Raw genomic sequence first — 16,450 nt, forward strand, 5'->3', positions numbered from 1 at the left:
ACTATCTAAATTCATGTATGAAATGAGTTACAAAAACCAGAACTCCTTTTCTTGGGCACTCAGAAAGGTGATCTTAATTTTCCCCAATTTCTGGAATCATGGCTACTGCATTCCAGCTATCCTTACAACAAACAGAGGCATGGAGTGCATTTCCCATTTCCCTTATTTCCATGATCTCTAACAATTAAAAATAACATTAAAACTGGTCCACAAGAAGCAGAAGTGACAGCAGAACATGACAAATGTTTTTTTCCTTCGTGACCTAACCTGGCTAAGGATGCTGAAAACTTAAAGGTTATGGGACTGGGGAGTTTTCCCTCCTTTTTTAGTTGAACTTCCAAGACTGAGAGGGCTGTCTAAAAATTCTCATTACTAAATTAAGATTATAGTATAAATGCTAAACTGAAACTTCATCATATTCCTGAACCCACACAATGAAACAGACTTCAAGTATTCTTGTATGTAGCTAAAATAAAGGATCCTGCCAAATCCAGTCTACTACTCTACTGCAAGTGACTGATGAAAATTACAAAATGAAAGTAACAGACAATGTAATTAACATTATAGACAATGAAAATAATTATTATATTCTTACAAGGAAAAAAAAAGCAGAATATTTTCTTATGAGGTATGTAGTTTAATTCAAATATAGCAAATTTTACACTTCTGATTAGTAGCACTTGCTCTGTCAGGACTATTCATTCTTTACTCAATCAGTTCCAGAGGGAAGACTCCAAATGATGCAGCAAATGCAGACATGGCATCCATTACAATTAAACAGGCAGCAAATGTAAACTTCACAACTTGTTTTCATATCACAATGACAGCATGTGGTAATGAACTTTCTGTTAAGAACTGTTAAGACCCGGAAAGGGAAAGAAATATATACTCCCAAATACTAATTACTCAGATGCTTAATACTCAACCTCTTCAAAAACCTGGAGATCAGCCAAAAAGTGTCATAAATGGTTTCACTTTGTACGAGAACCTTATTTACCAGCATTCTTAATTTCTATTTGTGCAGATGCCCTGCTTAGTATTTAGCAACGAAACAGCTAAATAGAACAGCAATGCTAATTACACCATCCATAAGCATTTGAGATTTTTTTTATAGTCCAGAATTCTCTATTAAATTCAGCTAAGGAATGTCAACCACATCTGCTCCAGCCACCACAGCAGGGAAGGTGGTCCTGTTCAAAGGGATAAAGGTGGTTGTGCTCCCAAGGGACGATGCAGACCCTCAACGTGTCAGTGGCAACACATTTGTCCTGTCTGAAATGTTCAGCCCCACAGCAGAGAAACTTGTCAGTGTGCACCTAGTGCTGCCCAGCAAGGGTCCAGTGGCTCGCCTACACCACAGAGCAGTGGAGTTCCCTGATGTGAAATGAGGATTGAAGGTGTGACCAGCCTCAGCACTGCGGGAACAGAGCGCTCCCGGCAGCAGGGGGAGGTGGGATGCTGAGCTCCCCTGGATGGGATCCGTGTGCCAGGGCACAGTCACAACACCAGACACTTCATCTTCTCCCCCTTTCCCCGCCTCAAACCTTACCCTAGAACTTTTACATCTTTTTGATGCAGAAATATGTTCCATTTTGACAAGCTCACTGTCCTTACTTAAAATGAACCAGATTTCTCACTGCTGTGCTGAAATGACTTAAAACAATGAACCAATTGAAAAAAACCTGTAGCTTAAATACCAAGAAAAAAAAAAAAACAGTAAGAAAACAAGCTCCCTCCTTCTTCCTCTACTGCGTGTTGTTCTATGCTACCAAAAAACCACTGAAACATCACAGACAACAACTCATTCTACTGAAATAAATCAATAACCAGTGACCTCATGGAGAAGAAAGAGTTTTACTGCTAACATGTAAAACTAACACCCAAAAAGTAACCCATACATATAAATAAAATCACAATTCTTCCATGTAAAACCTGTAACTAAAACACCACCTACAGCCCATCTAAGATCTTTTTTTTACAGTGATCACATATTTGAAAATTGCTCATTCCACGTGACACTAGTGGTAATTATCAGTGGAAGTCTAGAAGTTCGGCCAATAGAAAAAGAAAAAGAGGAATAAATTTCAGAAATTTTACTAAATTATTCTGGCATCCTCTCATCTTTCAAACTCTGCAATGCTAAGATTGTTACAAAATCCAAAATAAAAATGAGAACATATTGTGAATGTATTTAAAGTAAATTAAAATTATGGCTTTTTATTTTCTAGGATTATTTTCAAGGCTACAGTGTATCACTTGATGCTATATGTGCAAAAATGGATAAGTTAACATTTTTAATATATTTAAGTTTTACTTACATAAATGCATTTTAAAAAAAGAGAATGAGTTAAAACTCATCCATTTACCTTGAACTTTAATGATCAGAACAGATATAATTTGTGGCATTAAAGTTATTCAGGCTCAATAAAAGCTAAAACTTGTCCTTGCTGAACGGTGAAATGAGATTTGCACGGCCTGTGTACGCCTTGTTTCCCACAATCAAACTGTCACAGCACAAAAACATTCTCCTGCATGGGGAGGTTTTGATACCCATTTCCCTGGTGAAAGTGTGAGAAAGATCTGAAAGAGTTATTGACAATTCATACAGTATCCCATATTCCATTAGGTAGAGAACATATCTTAACTCTGAAGGGAGATGAAGCAACAATGTTTTAAATTACTATTGACTCCACTAAATTTCCTGATAATGTCAGAAGACTGTAGTCTGGCAGGTTCATAAGAGACTCAAGATGATACAGGAATCCAATTATGCCAAGTCTATTTAGTTGTCCTGTTTGCTAAGCCAAAGGTTAACGAGAACTGCACTGAAAAAACCTCCTGTGGTATTACAAAGTATTTCTTATGCTGCATAACATGCAAATGAAAAAGTATTTTAATCAAGCCTTTCTTTAACTCCTTAATTGCAACGAGGTACCCTACAAGACAGCAAATTAAAAACTCATGATGGAAAAAGTGATCTTAAAAATTTGTCACTGAACTCAAGAGATCATCATTAATTACTCAAGTAATTATTACCGAATATTTCTAATTTGGGGGGAAAAGAAGTTCAGATCACAGGAGCATAGATAGTCATTGCTATCATTAAATCTTTATAAATAGTAAGCTACAGCCTCTAATTTTAGACAGAAATTAATTGTATTTTTGTTGGCAACACGCTCCAATCTGTTTACACAGCTGACAAGTTCCAGCGCCACCAGACTCGAGCAGTGAGCTTTGAGGCCTCGTCTGCTTCAGAGCAGATGACTCAACATTCACCAATTTCATTAAAGATGAAAAGGGGGAAAATTCACCTGCAACAATGTCACTTGTAAAAAAGACTTAAAGGAGATTCATGAGTTTTACATATGTGAGGTATCCTATTCAGAAGAAAAGGAAGGGAAAACTACATGAAAACCTAACAGCTGTGGGAAAACAGATTAGAAGTGTTGAGTTTCCAATTCTTTTTTTGGGCTAATGTAAACTAATAAAATGTTAAAATGGATCCACATTTCAAAGCCTGTAATTACCACATGACACCATTCTGTTATTTCAGACCTTATGTCTATCAGCTCAGATATGCCCTGGAATACATGGACTGAGATTTACCCACCTTTCTCAAACTTAAATACTGTTTCTGCAAACACCACCACAGATACCTTTAACAAGTACAGTAAAAATTCAGACAGCTTTTGCCTTTTGTTTTGTTTTGTTTTTTTTTTTAATTAGTATAAATCCTTTTCCCAGAGCAAAAAAAGGAGTAGTCATTTTCAAAGAGCAATTCTCCCTTTACAAGAAGAGAGCAGAAATGGACAGGAAAGTAATGCACAGCAGATAATGGCAATATGTAAGAAAGCAAACTCCAAATCCATTTTCACTTTGTAGAATAATCAGGTTCAATAAAAAACTTATTTTTCTATATTTTTCTCAGGTCACAAAATCTACATACAACATAACTACATAACTACATAACTATTTCACCCTTTTAGGCATTTTTTTAGTAGATTGGTTGGGTTTTTTCCTAAAGAAAGGCAGACCTCACTACCTGGCACTGGGAACATACTAGAAGAAGAAAATTACCTGAGCAAAACTGAAAGACATGCTGTAAAACACACGGTAAGGATGACCATGCAAGGAAGCAAGATGAATATTTAATGGGATACTGCAGGTAAGTTCCAGAATTTCATGAATTTGTGGGCAATTCTGACTCAGTGGATTCTGTCACTGGTGGTGACCCCTCACTGATTTCAGCAGGAACAACTCCTGCTCTGAAGCCAGGCAGAAGTTTGAGCACGAACTGGGTGAGCTAATGTACTGTGAAAAATCTCTAGATGTGCACTCAGGGCATACATAAAAATCAGGATTTTGCCTGAAGTTCAATCACCCAATAGATTTCAACTTCCAAAATGCTGTGCAGCTTTGCTTCAGTCTAGAATGGCTGAAATGAAACAGGAAACATGCACTGAATCTGAGACACAGGAATCATTTCCCTGAGCTGCAGGCACCCAAACCTTGAGCATTTTTTATCTTCCACACCAAAACTCTGAATGTGTGTGATGTTACAGTAATGCATAAGAGACAGTAAATGCTACAGAGTGATTCCAATCAAAAATCCATGTAAAATCAGCCTTTTCTAGGCAGGAATGAGATGAGAAGCCAAGGAACTCACCGAGTCATCTGTGGCAGAAGAAGGCCAACCCTCCCACAGCTGGTGACGGACAGGGATACTGGTCAGGTCATACACATTCCTCTTCACCTGGTAAAAAATAAAAATAAATCAGAACTTGCTCCAAAATAGGCAGCCAAGGATATTATTTTCACCACAGCACCAAGTTTTTTATTTTTTCTGGTTATTGCAATTTCATTGTCTCATTTCTGGATAGATTTAATACATAGGCTTTGCAGATAAAAATTTCAATACCATCAGTTAAAAGCTTTCTGAATATAAATATTCTGCACAGGTCAGTGTTTTAAAATCATTAAGGTATCTCTCAAGTTTTTCCTTCAACTGGTAAATTACATGTACACGATACCCTTTATGCTAATATTAGTTTTGTTCAGGAGTTTTTGCAGGGAGACTGACCTGGGACCTATGCTTCAATTAAAAAAAAAAAATTACAACTATATTTTAACTAAAAAAATTGAAATAAGAACATGGAGTCTTTAAGACACAGAATACTGAAGTATCTATTAGCAAAACTCAAGTGGACTTCATTTTAGTGCTTCCTCATAGCGTCCTTGATGTGTTTGTAAAGAAATGTTGCTTCATACTGACCCCACAACAACCCAAAATGTAACAATCCTGACCTGAGTGATCACAAGGACACAGTTCTTGCTGGTTTCATTTTCCTGCATTAAAAACCAGGATAAACTGTCCCTGTGAAATATTTCTTTTCCAGCTACACACCAGAAATAGTATTATTTTCACAATATAAAACTCTAAAGTGCACTGTTTTTAAATAACAAGTGAAACTTATTTACAGAAACATGAGATCAATAGGACTACATAATATTGTTTTCAAAAAGCCTTCAGAAGTAAAAATAAATAACTCGGAAGTCACATTCCTCAAATTCCCTTTTAATTCCAAAGCACAACAGAAAGGCATTATGAAAAAAACAGTATTTCCCTTCTTTCATTAACTCATCTGTAACTGCACTGAATTCAATAACATTCCTCTGCTATTCTAAGCTTGAAAGGCATGCTCGGGGTAAAGTGTTATGTTGGTATAAAGCACAATGCCAGACTGATGTGCTGGACAAAAGTGATCAAAGTTGAAGTAATTTTAGCCAAGGCACAAGTATTCTGCTGCATTATTCTGGCAGAATGACATCTGTTGAGCAACTCGTCGCAGAATAAACCAGTTGTTCTAGGCAGGCCTGGCTGGGTAGGGGACCATGTAAGACTGATTAGAGTAATGTTTGATTAAACAAACTGCTTGTGCTAAGATCATAACTGGATTTGGAATTCATGCCAAAGTAGTCCTCTTTCAAACAACAAGCCACAATCAATTATTTAAGATAAAATAAGCTTGCTTTTAAATAATGATTTGAGTTTTGGTTTCTTTGACAATTAGAACACTGTTACGAAAGCAGGCTGTAAAATGTTTTAGAGATTAGAATATTTACCAATTGAGTATTGAAAACCCTTTTTCTTCATTAACTGACCTAATTTATGAAAATGGACTGTAAAATGTTTAAGAGATTAGAATATTTACCAACTGAGCATAGAAAACCCCTTTTCTTCATTAACTGACATAATTTCAGTTTAAAGTGAAAAACTCCATGAGGAGGAATAAGTTCTAAAGATTTCTATAAAGCAGAACTGTGAACTGCTCCTTCACTGGGCCAGTTAAAATCTACAGCCATACACTTCACACAACTGAAAAAAGCCCAGTAAATGAGTAAATAGACAAAGTCTGTGTTAAGGATTTTACTTATAAATTCACTTGGCATTGAGAGGAGGACCGAAATCTTTATTGTGTAAAGCAAACTCTAAATTGCAGTGCCATCCACTGAGCTACATTTATTGGCAAACTTTTTGGTCCTGCACTTTTCATCAGTTTGAAATACAAATTGGTGGCATTGTCTTTGTGCAGTCCAGAATGTCTTTTCATAATGTTCAGATGCCATGGTGACTGGCACATTACTATGGCAGCCACCCTTCAGATTATCATCTCCAGAATATGAGATCATTTAAAAACAAATTAAAGGCACATCTATTTGGTTTCACTACTCAGCTGTAAACAGTAGCAATACAACCATTTAAACAAAAAAAAAAAAAAAAGAAAAGAAAAAAGTAGCCCATATATTTTAGATGCAGTCTTACTTGGAAAATTATGTATGATTTTTGCATAATGCCCTGCCTTGCAGTTACAATTGATGCTGGAAAACCATGTGAAGTTTTACCTTCAGCTCATTTTCACTAGTTTTAAAGGGAGTTAAAATATTAAACAACTTCTAACATTTTAAGAAAACCCGTATCTCAAAGCAGCCAACACACTCAGAAAACTTCCCAGACAGAAGCAGAGTGCTACCTTCCTATCTTTCACTGGTTTCTTTAAACAGATGAACATGTTGCTTTGAAAGTAAGGTCAAACACAAAAAAGATACTTTGTTTGCAGATATTAAGTTAATCCAACATTCAGAGTCCTGCCACATTCATATTAGTAAGGATAAAGTGAAGCAAAATGTACCACAGGGCAAAAAGTCTGTACCAGGTACTGGGATGACAACAACCTTCTGGTGATTGCACTCAGCAGGAATAAGTAGCTATTTTCTCATCTTTGAATTAGAAAAATCTGATACCTACTCTCAAAAAAAACAAAGACCTAACACTTACTAAATGATTTTAAAAAATTAAATTTATGCTGAATCATTGAAGAACTGTCATGCCTGAATCTGTATCTCTGAATCACAACAAATCACTACAAAGTTTAACAGTAGTTTCCCTCAGGCTGTTTTCAGCTTATGCAGGTACAAAGTTAAGTGAAATAATGTACATAATGAACTTTTGTTAGTCTTATTATTAAATATAATTTATGCAAAGCTGTAAATTGGCTGAGATGCTAAAGACTGTTCCAGGCACATAGGCAGCATGAAAGACAGTGCAAAAATGAGTGCATGAAAGGCAGACAAAAGGAGCAATAAAGTCAGAGGACTGTGAGGAATGTGGAATGTGAGTTGGGGGACGCAGGGAAATGAGATCAGATGCAGACAGTCCAAGGTTGCACGGGGCACTGATGGTACAGCAGAAATCTTGACTTTGACATTGTAACAGAGAAAAAGTCAAGACAAGCAACCAAAATTTTTAGGGGACAGCAATGATATGGATGAGGCAGTGCCAGGAAGAAGTCCAAAGTAAGCAGAAGCATTCTGGTGAAGAAAGATGGGAAGAAAGGAGGCAAATCTAGCTGAAGTGATAGGCTTAAAGATTATAGATTAAAGCCTTTAACATCTCTGCCAGGCAAAATTCCAACAGACAGAAAAGAGCACTGGGAATCTGGCAGGAATAGATGGGAAGCAGGGCCAGAATCAACCAAGTTTCGAAGCATGGAGAAGCATCAAAGGTGATACTATGGTGAATTTGAAAAGATAATGATGTTACCAACATCTATGAGCAAAAATTGGTTAGATAAAAGAGTGATTTCAGTTAATTGTGGACTAACAAGAATTACTGAAAATATAGAGATGCAAAACTAGAGAGAAGGAATTTCTGAAGCAGCACCTCTGCCACAATCTATTGCAATAGATTTGGTCCACAGTAACAGAGGACACAAGACACAAACTAGAGAAGTTACGAAGGAAAATGACAAACCAAAACAAGTAATCCATATTTAAAGTATTCTCATAGCAGAGGAAAAGGATTTGCTTTTTATGACAAAGAGCATATCACAAGCCAAAGGAGAAACAAAATTTCTTAACTTTAAAAGTGATTTTTAGCCAGCTCCCCACAGGTGGGATATACTCAGATATACTAAAGCAGTGCACTGTGTGAGCCACCACTAACACCCAAACCAGAACTCTCAGGTTACTCTACACAAGACTCATTTAAGGGAAAGGTTCTAAGTCAGCTCTACTCACAATTTTGCCTGTGTTCTTATCTTTCAAATACATAATACAATAAACTGTACTACAACATAAAAACCCAAAGGCTATTTAAATAATCAAATTTTCATTTTAGTGTAAGTTTTACTTTAGAAATAATAGTGCCATTCCAAAGACATCAAATTAAAAACCTGTATCTCCTTCTAGCAGCTGACTGAAGTTTAAATTACAGAATGCTTCCAATTAATGAATTAAGATGTCAGGATTGGGCTATTTTTAAATAACAGCATCTGCTTCTTGCAGATTTTATACCACTGAAAGTCTCTAAGGAAGGCTCACTATGCTATTTACATTTACACATAGTCAATTCACTCTGTTATAATCTAAAGGAAAAAAAAATATACTTCCAATGTAAATATTTAAAATCTATACTGAATGCAAAAAAAACCCTCACCTGCCCAAGCCTATCAGCCAAAAGTCAGCCATGATTCAGCACTTTTCTAAAATGCACAGGAGCTCCACTGTGTGTTTTACTAAAATACATTTTCTAATTAATTTTTTATTCCCTATCTCTTCCTATAAATTACTATTTTTGCCTTTAATATCTATGAAAATATTCAAGTCTGCATTTATTAAGTTTTCCCACTTATTAGGCTAAATCTTACAAATCTTATTTCTTGTTTCATGCAGCAGAGAAATGCGTTCTATTCTAACATAATTGATTTTAATTCAATGTCCAAATTATGTTACTTGCTTATTCTATTATGTCAAGTAAAACAGAAACAAATAAAAGCACCAAAACACACATAGCTCATGAAAGTAAGGTTCTCTTCCCTCTCAGGACTGTTTCCTTTTCAAATTAAAAGCAAAATGCAATTTCAGGCCTTCCCAAAGGGCCCTAAGAGAACCTGAATGTCCATTGTAGATCAGGCACATACAAAGCAGAATTCAACATAAATGCTACTAATGCATCCAGTTTTAAAGTGTATGGAACAGTGTTTGAACCCAAATAAACCCAGTTTAAACTATGTCAAAAATGGGTTGCATTTTACTGTAGCACTCCATAAATACTGGGCCGGTGTCTTCATTAAAAAGCTTGGTGAAATTGTTCCAATTAACCCAGATCTGGAAAATAATGTGTATATTTTTGGTGGCATTTTGCTGATAAGAGTTCAAAAAAAGAATACTATATAACATTAATCAGGGAGCAAATGTATTTTCTGACGTTTCCAATTGCAATTTAGAAGAGTTTGAAGTGCATGAATTTTGCCTGTCATGATTGAAAATGTGGAGTAAGACCTTCACGCACCTAGAGATTAAATTAATATTTTAATGTAAATACTACATTCAGTTTGAGAGATGAGACAAGGAGACACTGGTAACTACTTTGACAGCTCAAGGTAAGTAAATGCAAAGTTAATGTATTTCTTGGCTATTATTTTAAAATGGGAGAGGGAGGAAAACTTTCAGGAGAAAGAATCTGTAAGCAGGCAGTAACCTTAACAGAGAGATGATTCAGCAAAGCAGTTTAGTAAAACCATCTCATTTAGGAAAACAAGGCATTAAATATGAGGCACTAGCACCACTTCCAGAAAGGGATGTGGATTCTCTACTCCCCAGCCAAACACTTACAGCCTCACTCCCCCAGATTCACATCCATCATAATGTGTCATCAAACTAAATCCAAAAAGCCCCTGTTAATTCTACTTCATTTATATCAATTCTTCATTACTACAGCTACTCCAAATATCTTCTGTGAAATACTACTGGCAGACTTTAAATGTCCTAAATTCAGAAAATAAACTGGTTTTTCCTTAGCTAGCTGGCTGTGCTCTGTCCTTTTGTCCTACAGCTGTGACAAACCTTCCATGACACCACCTACTCACTTCACAGCCTCACTGAGCAACTGTATTTCTGAGCTGTAATACTCTTTCAGATAATTTTTGAAATTTTTGTCAACCAGGAGTTATCAGAAGTTCATACAGTTTGGGAATAACCAGGTTATTTAAAAACTCATTAAGTGTAATAAGCTTCATTACGCTTCATAAGTTTTCGCAAAGAAGTGTTTGGCAGTTTCCTTTCAGCAATAGAAATAATATTGTGAATAAATTATTTTCATTGATTTCATCATTATTCATACTTCATTATCCCCTATTTCATTAATTTGAGCTCATATTTTAAACCTCTTTTAAAGCAACCCTTCTTGAATGTAATTTGACTTTTTTCAATGGATCTGTGCCAAGTGAGTATCTCACCATTGCAATCCACAATAAAACGGCTCATTAGGCAAAACTAGTATAATTTTGGTTAAAACCTGTAAATTTTGAAACAGAAAATAAAAGTAAGGCACAGCTAAACTTTACTGAATCTTCTGATGTGTGAACTTCTGATTGCTCCATGCAATACATATATATGTGTGTGTATCTATACATATATACACAACACAATCTGAACACATGGGTGCCCCAAGCATGAGAGATTCCCTCAAATACTTAGCAAGATACTTCTCCAACCTCAGCTTCCTGTCCAGACAATTTTGAGAATTAATCTGAGCTTTCTTCAGCTACCAGATGCTACTTTTTGCCACTGCTTTGGATCAGCCTTTTTTAAGGCTGATTTTAAGGTGGCAAATGTTAAGTACATTCACAATGTTATATTATACACAATATTAAAATTCTATATACAGCTGTCTGGCTGTCTTTAAAATGTGGGTTTATTTTCAATGCCTCAGTTTTCTGACAGCACACATGCATGTTTTAATTCTGTAAAACAAAGAAACCCCTTTGCTGATCTCCATCTTTAAATCCCTAAAATCCAGCCATCCTTCTAGGGCAGCAGTACTGCTAAATGCAAGGTGAAATCTCCTGAACTTGATGCTGAAGTTCCAGGGTGCTGCTATATGGCCTGCACTGTGCAAAGGTTCAGCTCACATAATTATTATTATTCATTGCTTGTAGTGCCTAGGAGACCTAATTGTGATAATCCCCTCTGAACTTTAAACTGCATGACCCTTTGATTTTTTTAATAGAAGGTTAAAAGAAGAAACAAATTCCTATAGAAGGAGAAGGGAAAACACATTCTTAAGAAATTGGGGCAAGAGACATGAGTATTTTTCAAAAATCATTTTAGCTGCACACAAGCATGAGTTTGAAATGGGGTATGAAAGAATTAAGAGTGTGAGCTAGCTGTGACATTAGAGATTGAAAGGAAAATGTGATTAGGGTTAAAAGAGATCAAACAACAAAGACTTACTGCCAAAACAATTTTACAAATTTATTTGAAAACTCCTTAAACACTTCTACTAACAAAATAAAACTACTGATAATACCTGAAGTTTGTTTGCTTGTTTGATTGTTTGACATGCACTGACACAGAAAAGACACATTTTGAAGTCCTAAGCTTGTTTTTCCATTCTGAAGGAATGGTCATTTGAGAAAATACCAGTTATTAGCTTCCTAAATGACCCAACTTTTACCTGACCTCTATGCACATGATGAAAGACAACAGGCAACTCCTCAGGCATCCATTACCACATCACCATCAACAGGCAAAACATTCAGTTGCAATATGAAGGGTAAATACAGTTTGCAATATTTTTACCCCCAAAGTCCCAATTCCAGTTGACTTTATGTCCTGAAATGTCCAGAGACTGCCAAACACCTTCCTGATGATGAAGTTAAGTATGTGCCAAGAGCCTTAACTTTGATCCAAGTTATTAAAAATTGCTATGAAAACACAATTTCAACTATTAAATACACATTCTGTCCATCCTGACATCTCTCAGACTTACCAGAAGATACTGCCTCCACTGGGTAATGGTAAAATATGAACTAAAGGTGGGAAGTAAGACAAATCTCAATGCCTGGTGGGGCTTTGTCCCACCCTGTCCATATCACTTGTGCATATACTCAGTTACAGCACAGTGGCTCTCATGAATATAGTCAGACCCCCACTGAAAAGGGCATTAAAGATTTCTAGGGTCTGAATCATAAGTGGAAATAAAAGAGAGAGTCAATGTGGCTCTTGCAGTAGAAATATCTGTTACCTTTTCACAGCTGCCATGTTCAGAACAAAAGAAATATTTAGGCAGGTATATTTCTAGTCCAATTCTCATCCTCATTTAAAAAGTACCCCAAGTGTAATAAATCCATAAATTGGTCTTTGGTCACTTCCCTACTTGGGAATATTCAGGGGTTTCAAAACTCAAACCAATGAATGGTAGTAGTAGTAAGGAAAAGAATGGAAGTTACTGTTTAATCAAAGTAGATTTGCACCATTTAGATACATATAGTGGGAAAGAAGGAAAAAACAAAATCCCAACCAAAAAACTCCCATTGACAAGTTTCTTTTCACTTTGGTTCAATGAGAGAAGGAATCCTATCAACTCCCCCAAATCTCAGATTATGATTCCAAGAAATACACTCCTGAACACATTTCACTGATTAACAGTACCTTCCACTTCTACTCAACTACATTTCAAAATAGCAACTGATTCAGTTTCAGTCTTAAAAAATGCATAAAGCACATTTGCTTCAGAGCAATCCTTATTTTAAGTTATATGCCTACCCATTTTGGTGTAAGAAAGAGAACATCACAAAATCAGTATTTTCTTATCTGTTTTTACTTGTTCTCTAGGCAATCAATAAAACAAACCTTTGGGAGAGGCCATATTTTCTTGTTCCTAGAGACAACATAAAATCTATTCCAAATTTTTGTAAATGGTCAATAATTATAAAGTGTTTACAAATTTACATTACATGAAAAATAGTTCAATCTATCAACTTTGAGAAGCAAAGTACCACAGTCATGCAGAGAGTTGGGAAGCACTTTCACATTCAGAAATTTTCCAATACCTCTAGCTTCAGTGTTTTATTTCTCTCTTCCCTCCACTTTTACACTTAAAGGTCACAGCAAACCTGCTGCTCAGTAAGGAGAGATGGGCAGACTCACCCTGCAGCCCTTTTATTCCTAGGGCCAGCACACAAGGTGCATCTAGAAAGGAAGATGAGCCACAGATATAAAATGTCTCGTGCATTAATTTCCCAAAGCAAAAATTCAGTGTAAGGTGCATTTTCTCTGAAGACTCTCTGGTATTACCAGCATAAAAAGAAGATGGATCATCCAGAAACCCATCAGTAACTCAAGTGCTGTCTTCCTTGGTTCACTTCAGTTGTTGGTATCAGGTATTTGACAGTGAAAGCTCTGTAGGAAGTCAGCTCCAAAGTAAATTGTGACATCTTCTCTCAGTCACTGTTACTATGAATTTAGTAAATTCTTTGATGTGGTTGTATTTGAATAGGTATTCTATTCCTGTTATTCTGAATTCAAGTTAAACTATAAAACAATGTTCATTGAGCTGTCAGTCAAATTTCTACTAACTAAAACATTTCTGGGTACTTCCTCCATTTCATCATTGTGTCTACCAAATCAAAACTTCTTTAGGGGTTTTTTACTGACAATATTCAGAGGTAAATTGAAATTGATTTCTGCTTTAAACAGTGGAAAAGAATTGCAGACAAACCTTCACAGTGGGTTTTAGGAATATTAACATACACACATCAATTACAAATACAGTTAGAAATATTGCTACATTTAAGGTATATGCATGTAAGGTGCAGATTATATTATTAACAAGCAGCTCTCCTATATACATGTACATTTTTAAAAAGAGAATTCAGTCTATTTAGCAATTCACTAACAAAGCTATTCCTTAGCTCATCCCTGCCATAACCTGCTCTATTCAGAAACATATGGGAAAAGACATTAAATAACCAGTGAAAACCATGGACTTCTGGTATTAGTGCTACACATTGCATACCCCTATTCATTATTCCACCTCCCTTGTTTAATCTATCATTAAGACTCAGTGACCCTACACTAAATTTAAAGCAGATCCTTCCTTCCTCCCATGCCTAAATTCACATACTTTTCTAGTTGGGGATGCCCTCAAGTATTAGCCACTCTACAGGGTTTCTCTAATCTCAGCTCTGAACTATGTTGTGCTATAGAAGCAAGAAATTGCTGGTTTACATCTTTAACTATGGAATCTTCCACCCAAAAAATCCCCTCCTTTACTTAATAAGATAGAGGAAAATCTTTCATGTAGAACATATTCAACATGTTTAAAAATTATATATTTTCCTCTATATGATGTAGAATAAAAGTTATAAAGTATATTATTTTATAGCACTGCTTCCCTGAACTTGTGTCCCAAATATAATTGCATTGGAAACAATTTTAAAGCTTTCAAAATTTATTGTTACATTGTAGAAAAGCTAGATGTCTATTTGTATCCAAAGTCAATATGAACCAGGTTTCTAATAAACAAATTTTTTAAAAAGTAAAGCAAGAGGATGACCAAATACCAGATATTAGACTTGCTTTTGTTCTTAACATAGGAACTAAAAATATACAAAAGTATTAAAACTCCTACCTCTCTCTTTTAACTGACAGGTTTCAGTATAACAGTAATGGCAGTACAGGTGAAAACATACCATAAGTTTCCTGAATGAGGGATAAGAATCTTTATTGTTGCCATCTATAGTATTTGCCAACTGTAGCCCTTCCTTCCTCTACCACAAAAAGGTGAGCATTGATCTACACCACTATTTTAAAAAATTAAAGACACTAAGACTGTGAGTGAATCAGAGATGAAATTCCATTGAGTTGACAAAATGAGTCAGGCAAAGGTACAATGCAAATATAGATTTTTATATCTACCAAAAGAAGCCATACAAATTTGTTTTGGTGTCCTGAGTAATTCTACTTCTTGAGTATTTAAAAATATTTAACCACATTTCCTCAGAAAATAGAATTAAGTTGAAAAAAGCAGCTGCAGCCTGGACAAATAGCCCAATCTGCATTCTCTCTGGCTCTTCTTTCTTTCCTTTAAGTCTTTTCCCCAAACAAGTCAGTACTTGAACAATTGCATATGAGTCATATGTACTTGTAGAATACAAAAAGTTGATGGGAAAAGCAAATTAGTAAGATTCAAATTGTCAGGTTATCAGATAACAGTAAAATATTAGCAGCAGTTAAAATAAACACACCAAGCCAAGAGCAACACTAGCAACCTGAAGTCTAAGTTCTACACAGGTGCAGACATGGGAAGATGAAGGGAAAGTGTTACTGGAGAGTGAAAATAAACAGTAACTGTGAAATCTATGGATCAATTTGAAGACAAAAATTATCTGGAAGCCTATCAAGTGAGGAACTTTACAAACAGCAAGACTTTCATAAAGAAAAGAAATGCTGCTGAGGCCCCAGTCCTGCAACTTCTGGTTCAGGCATTTTTCCTGAGCTGGACTGGCTTCCAGACCTGGACTGCCTAAATCAAAAATATAAGTAGTTGACAATATTGAAGTGCACAATATTGAAATCACATTTTCCTTTAGAATTCCAAAATATTAGAAGAAAACTACATTATCTTGTTTCTCTAAAAGGAGTGCACAGCTGAGTCTCTCTCAATGCAATGAGTTTATTTGCTGTATCTTCAACAGCAGCCACCCTCATGAACAGTCTGCTCTGAGTGACCCAGAAACACACAAAGCTCTTCCAAAAAATGATGGAAGAGTCACTATTTCTTGAATATACAACTAAATGCAATTTCATTAGTGTTTGACCAAAACACTACAGGAGTTACCTCTTCTGCAAATTCCAGTCACAAAGCTCACCATTCATTTGCTGCAGAACAACAGAAAACTTAATGTTCTTCTCAGAAAATGGGCTAATATAAAGCTATTCTGACCATTTTCACTATTCTATTGTGCAAACTTGTCATCTCACTGAAATGGAAAGACTTGAATAAAGGTTAACTTAATTAATTAAACATATGTATTCTTTTCTCCACTTTTAAGACACTTTTCTGTCTTACCTTGACATGCAATTCTATATCTATTAAATAAGCAGT

At 35.7% G+C, this 16,450-nt stretch overlaps 1 protein-coding gene across 1 annotated transcript in view; it reads right to left on the reverse strand.

The window, feature by feature from the left end:
* The window catches only part of FAF1 (Fas associated factor 1), a 145,520-nt gene that overhangs the window by 65,179 nt on the left and 63,891 nt on the right, over positions 1-16,450 (reverse strand). Inside the window, exon 8 of the mRNA XM_058030494.1 lies at positions 4,667-4,753. Within this exon, the coding sequence (XP_057886477.1) occupies positions 4,667-4,753 (87 nt within the window). The remainder of the gene's footprint in view (positions 1-4,666; positions 4,754-16,450) is intronic.

The sequence above is a fragment of the Melospiza georgiana genome, chromosome 9, assembly GCF_028018845.1.
Source record: "Melospiza georgiana isolate bMelGeo1 chromosome 9, bMelGeo1.pri, whole genome shotgun sequence".
NCBI classification, from domain to species: Eukaryota; Metazoa; Chordata; class Aves; order Passeriformes; family Passerellidae; genus Melospiza; species Melospiza georgiana.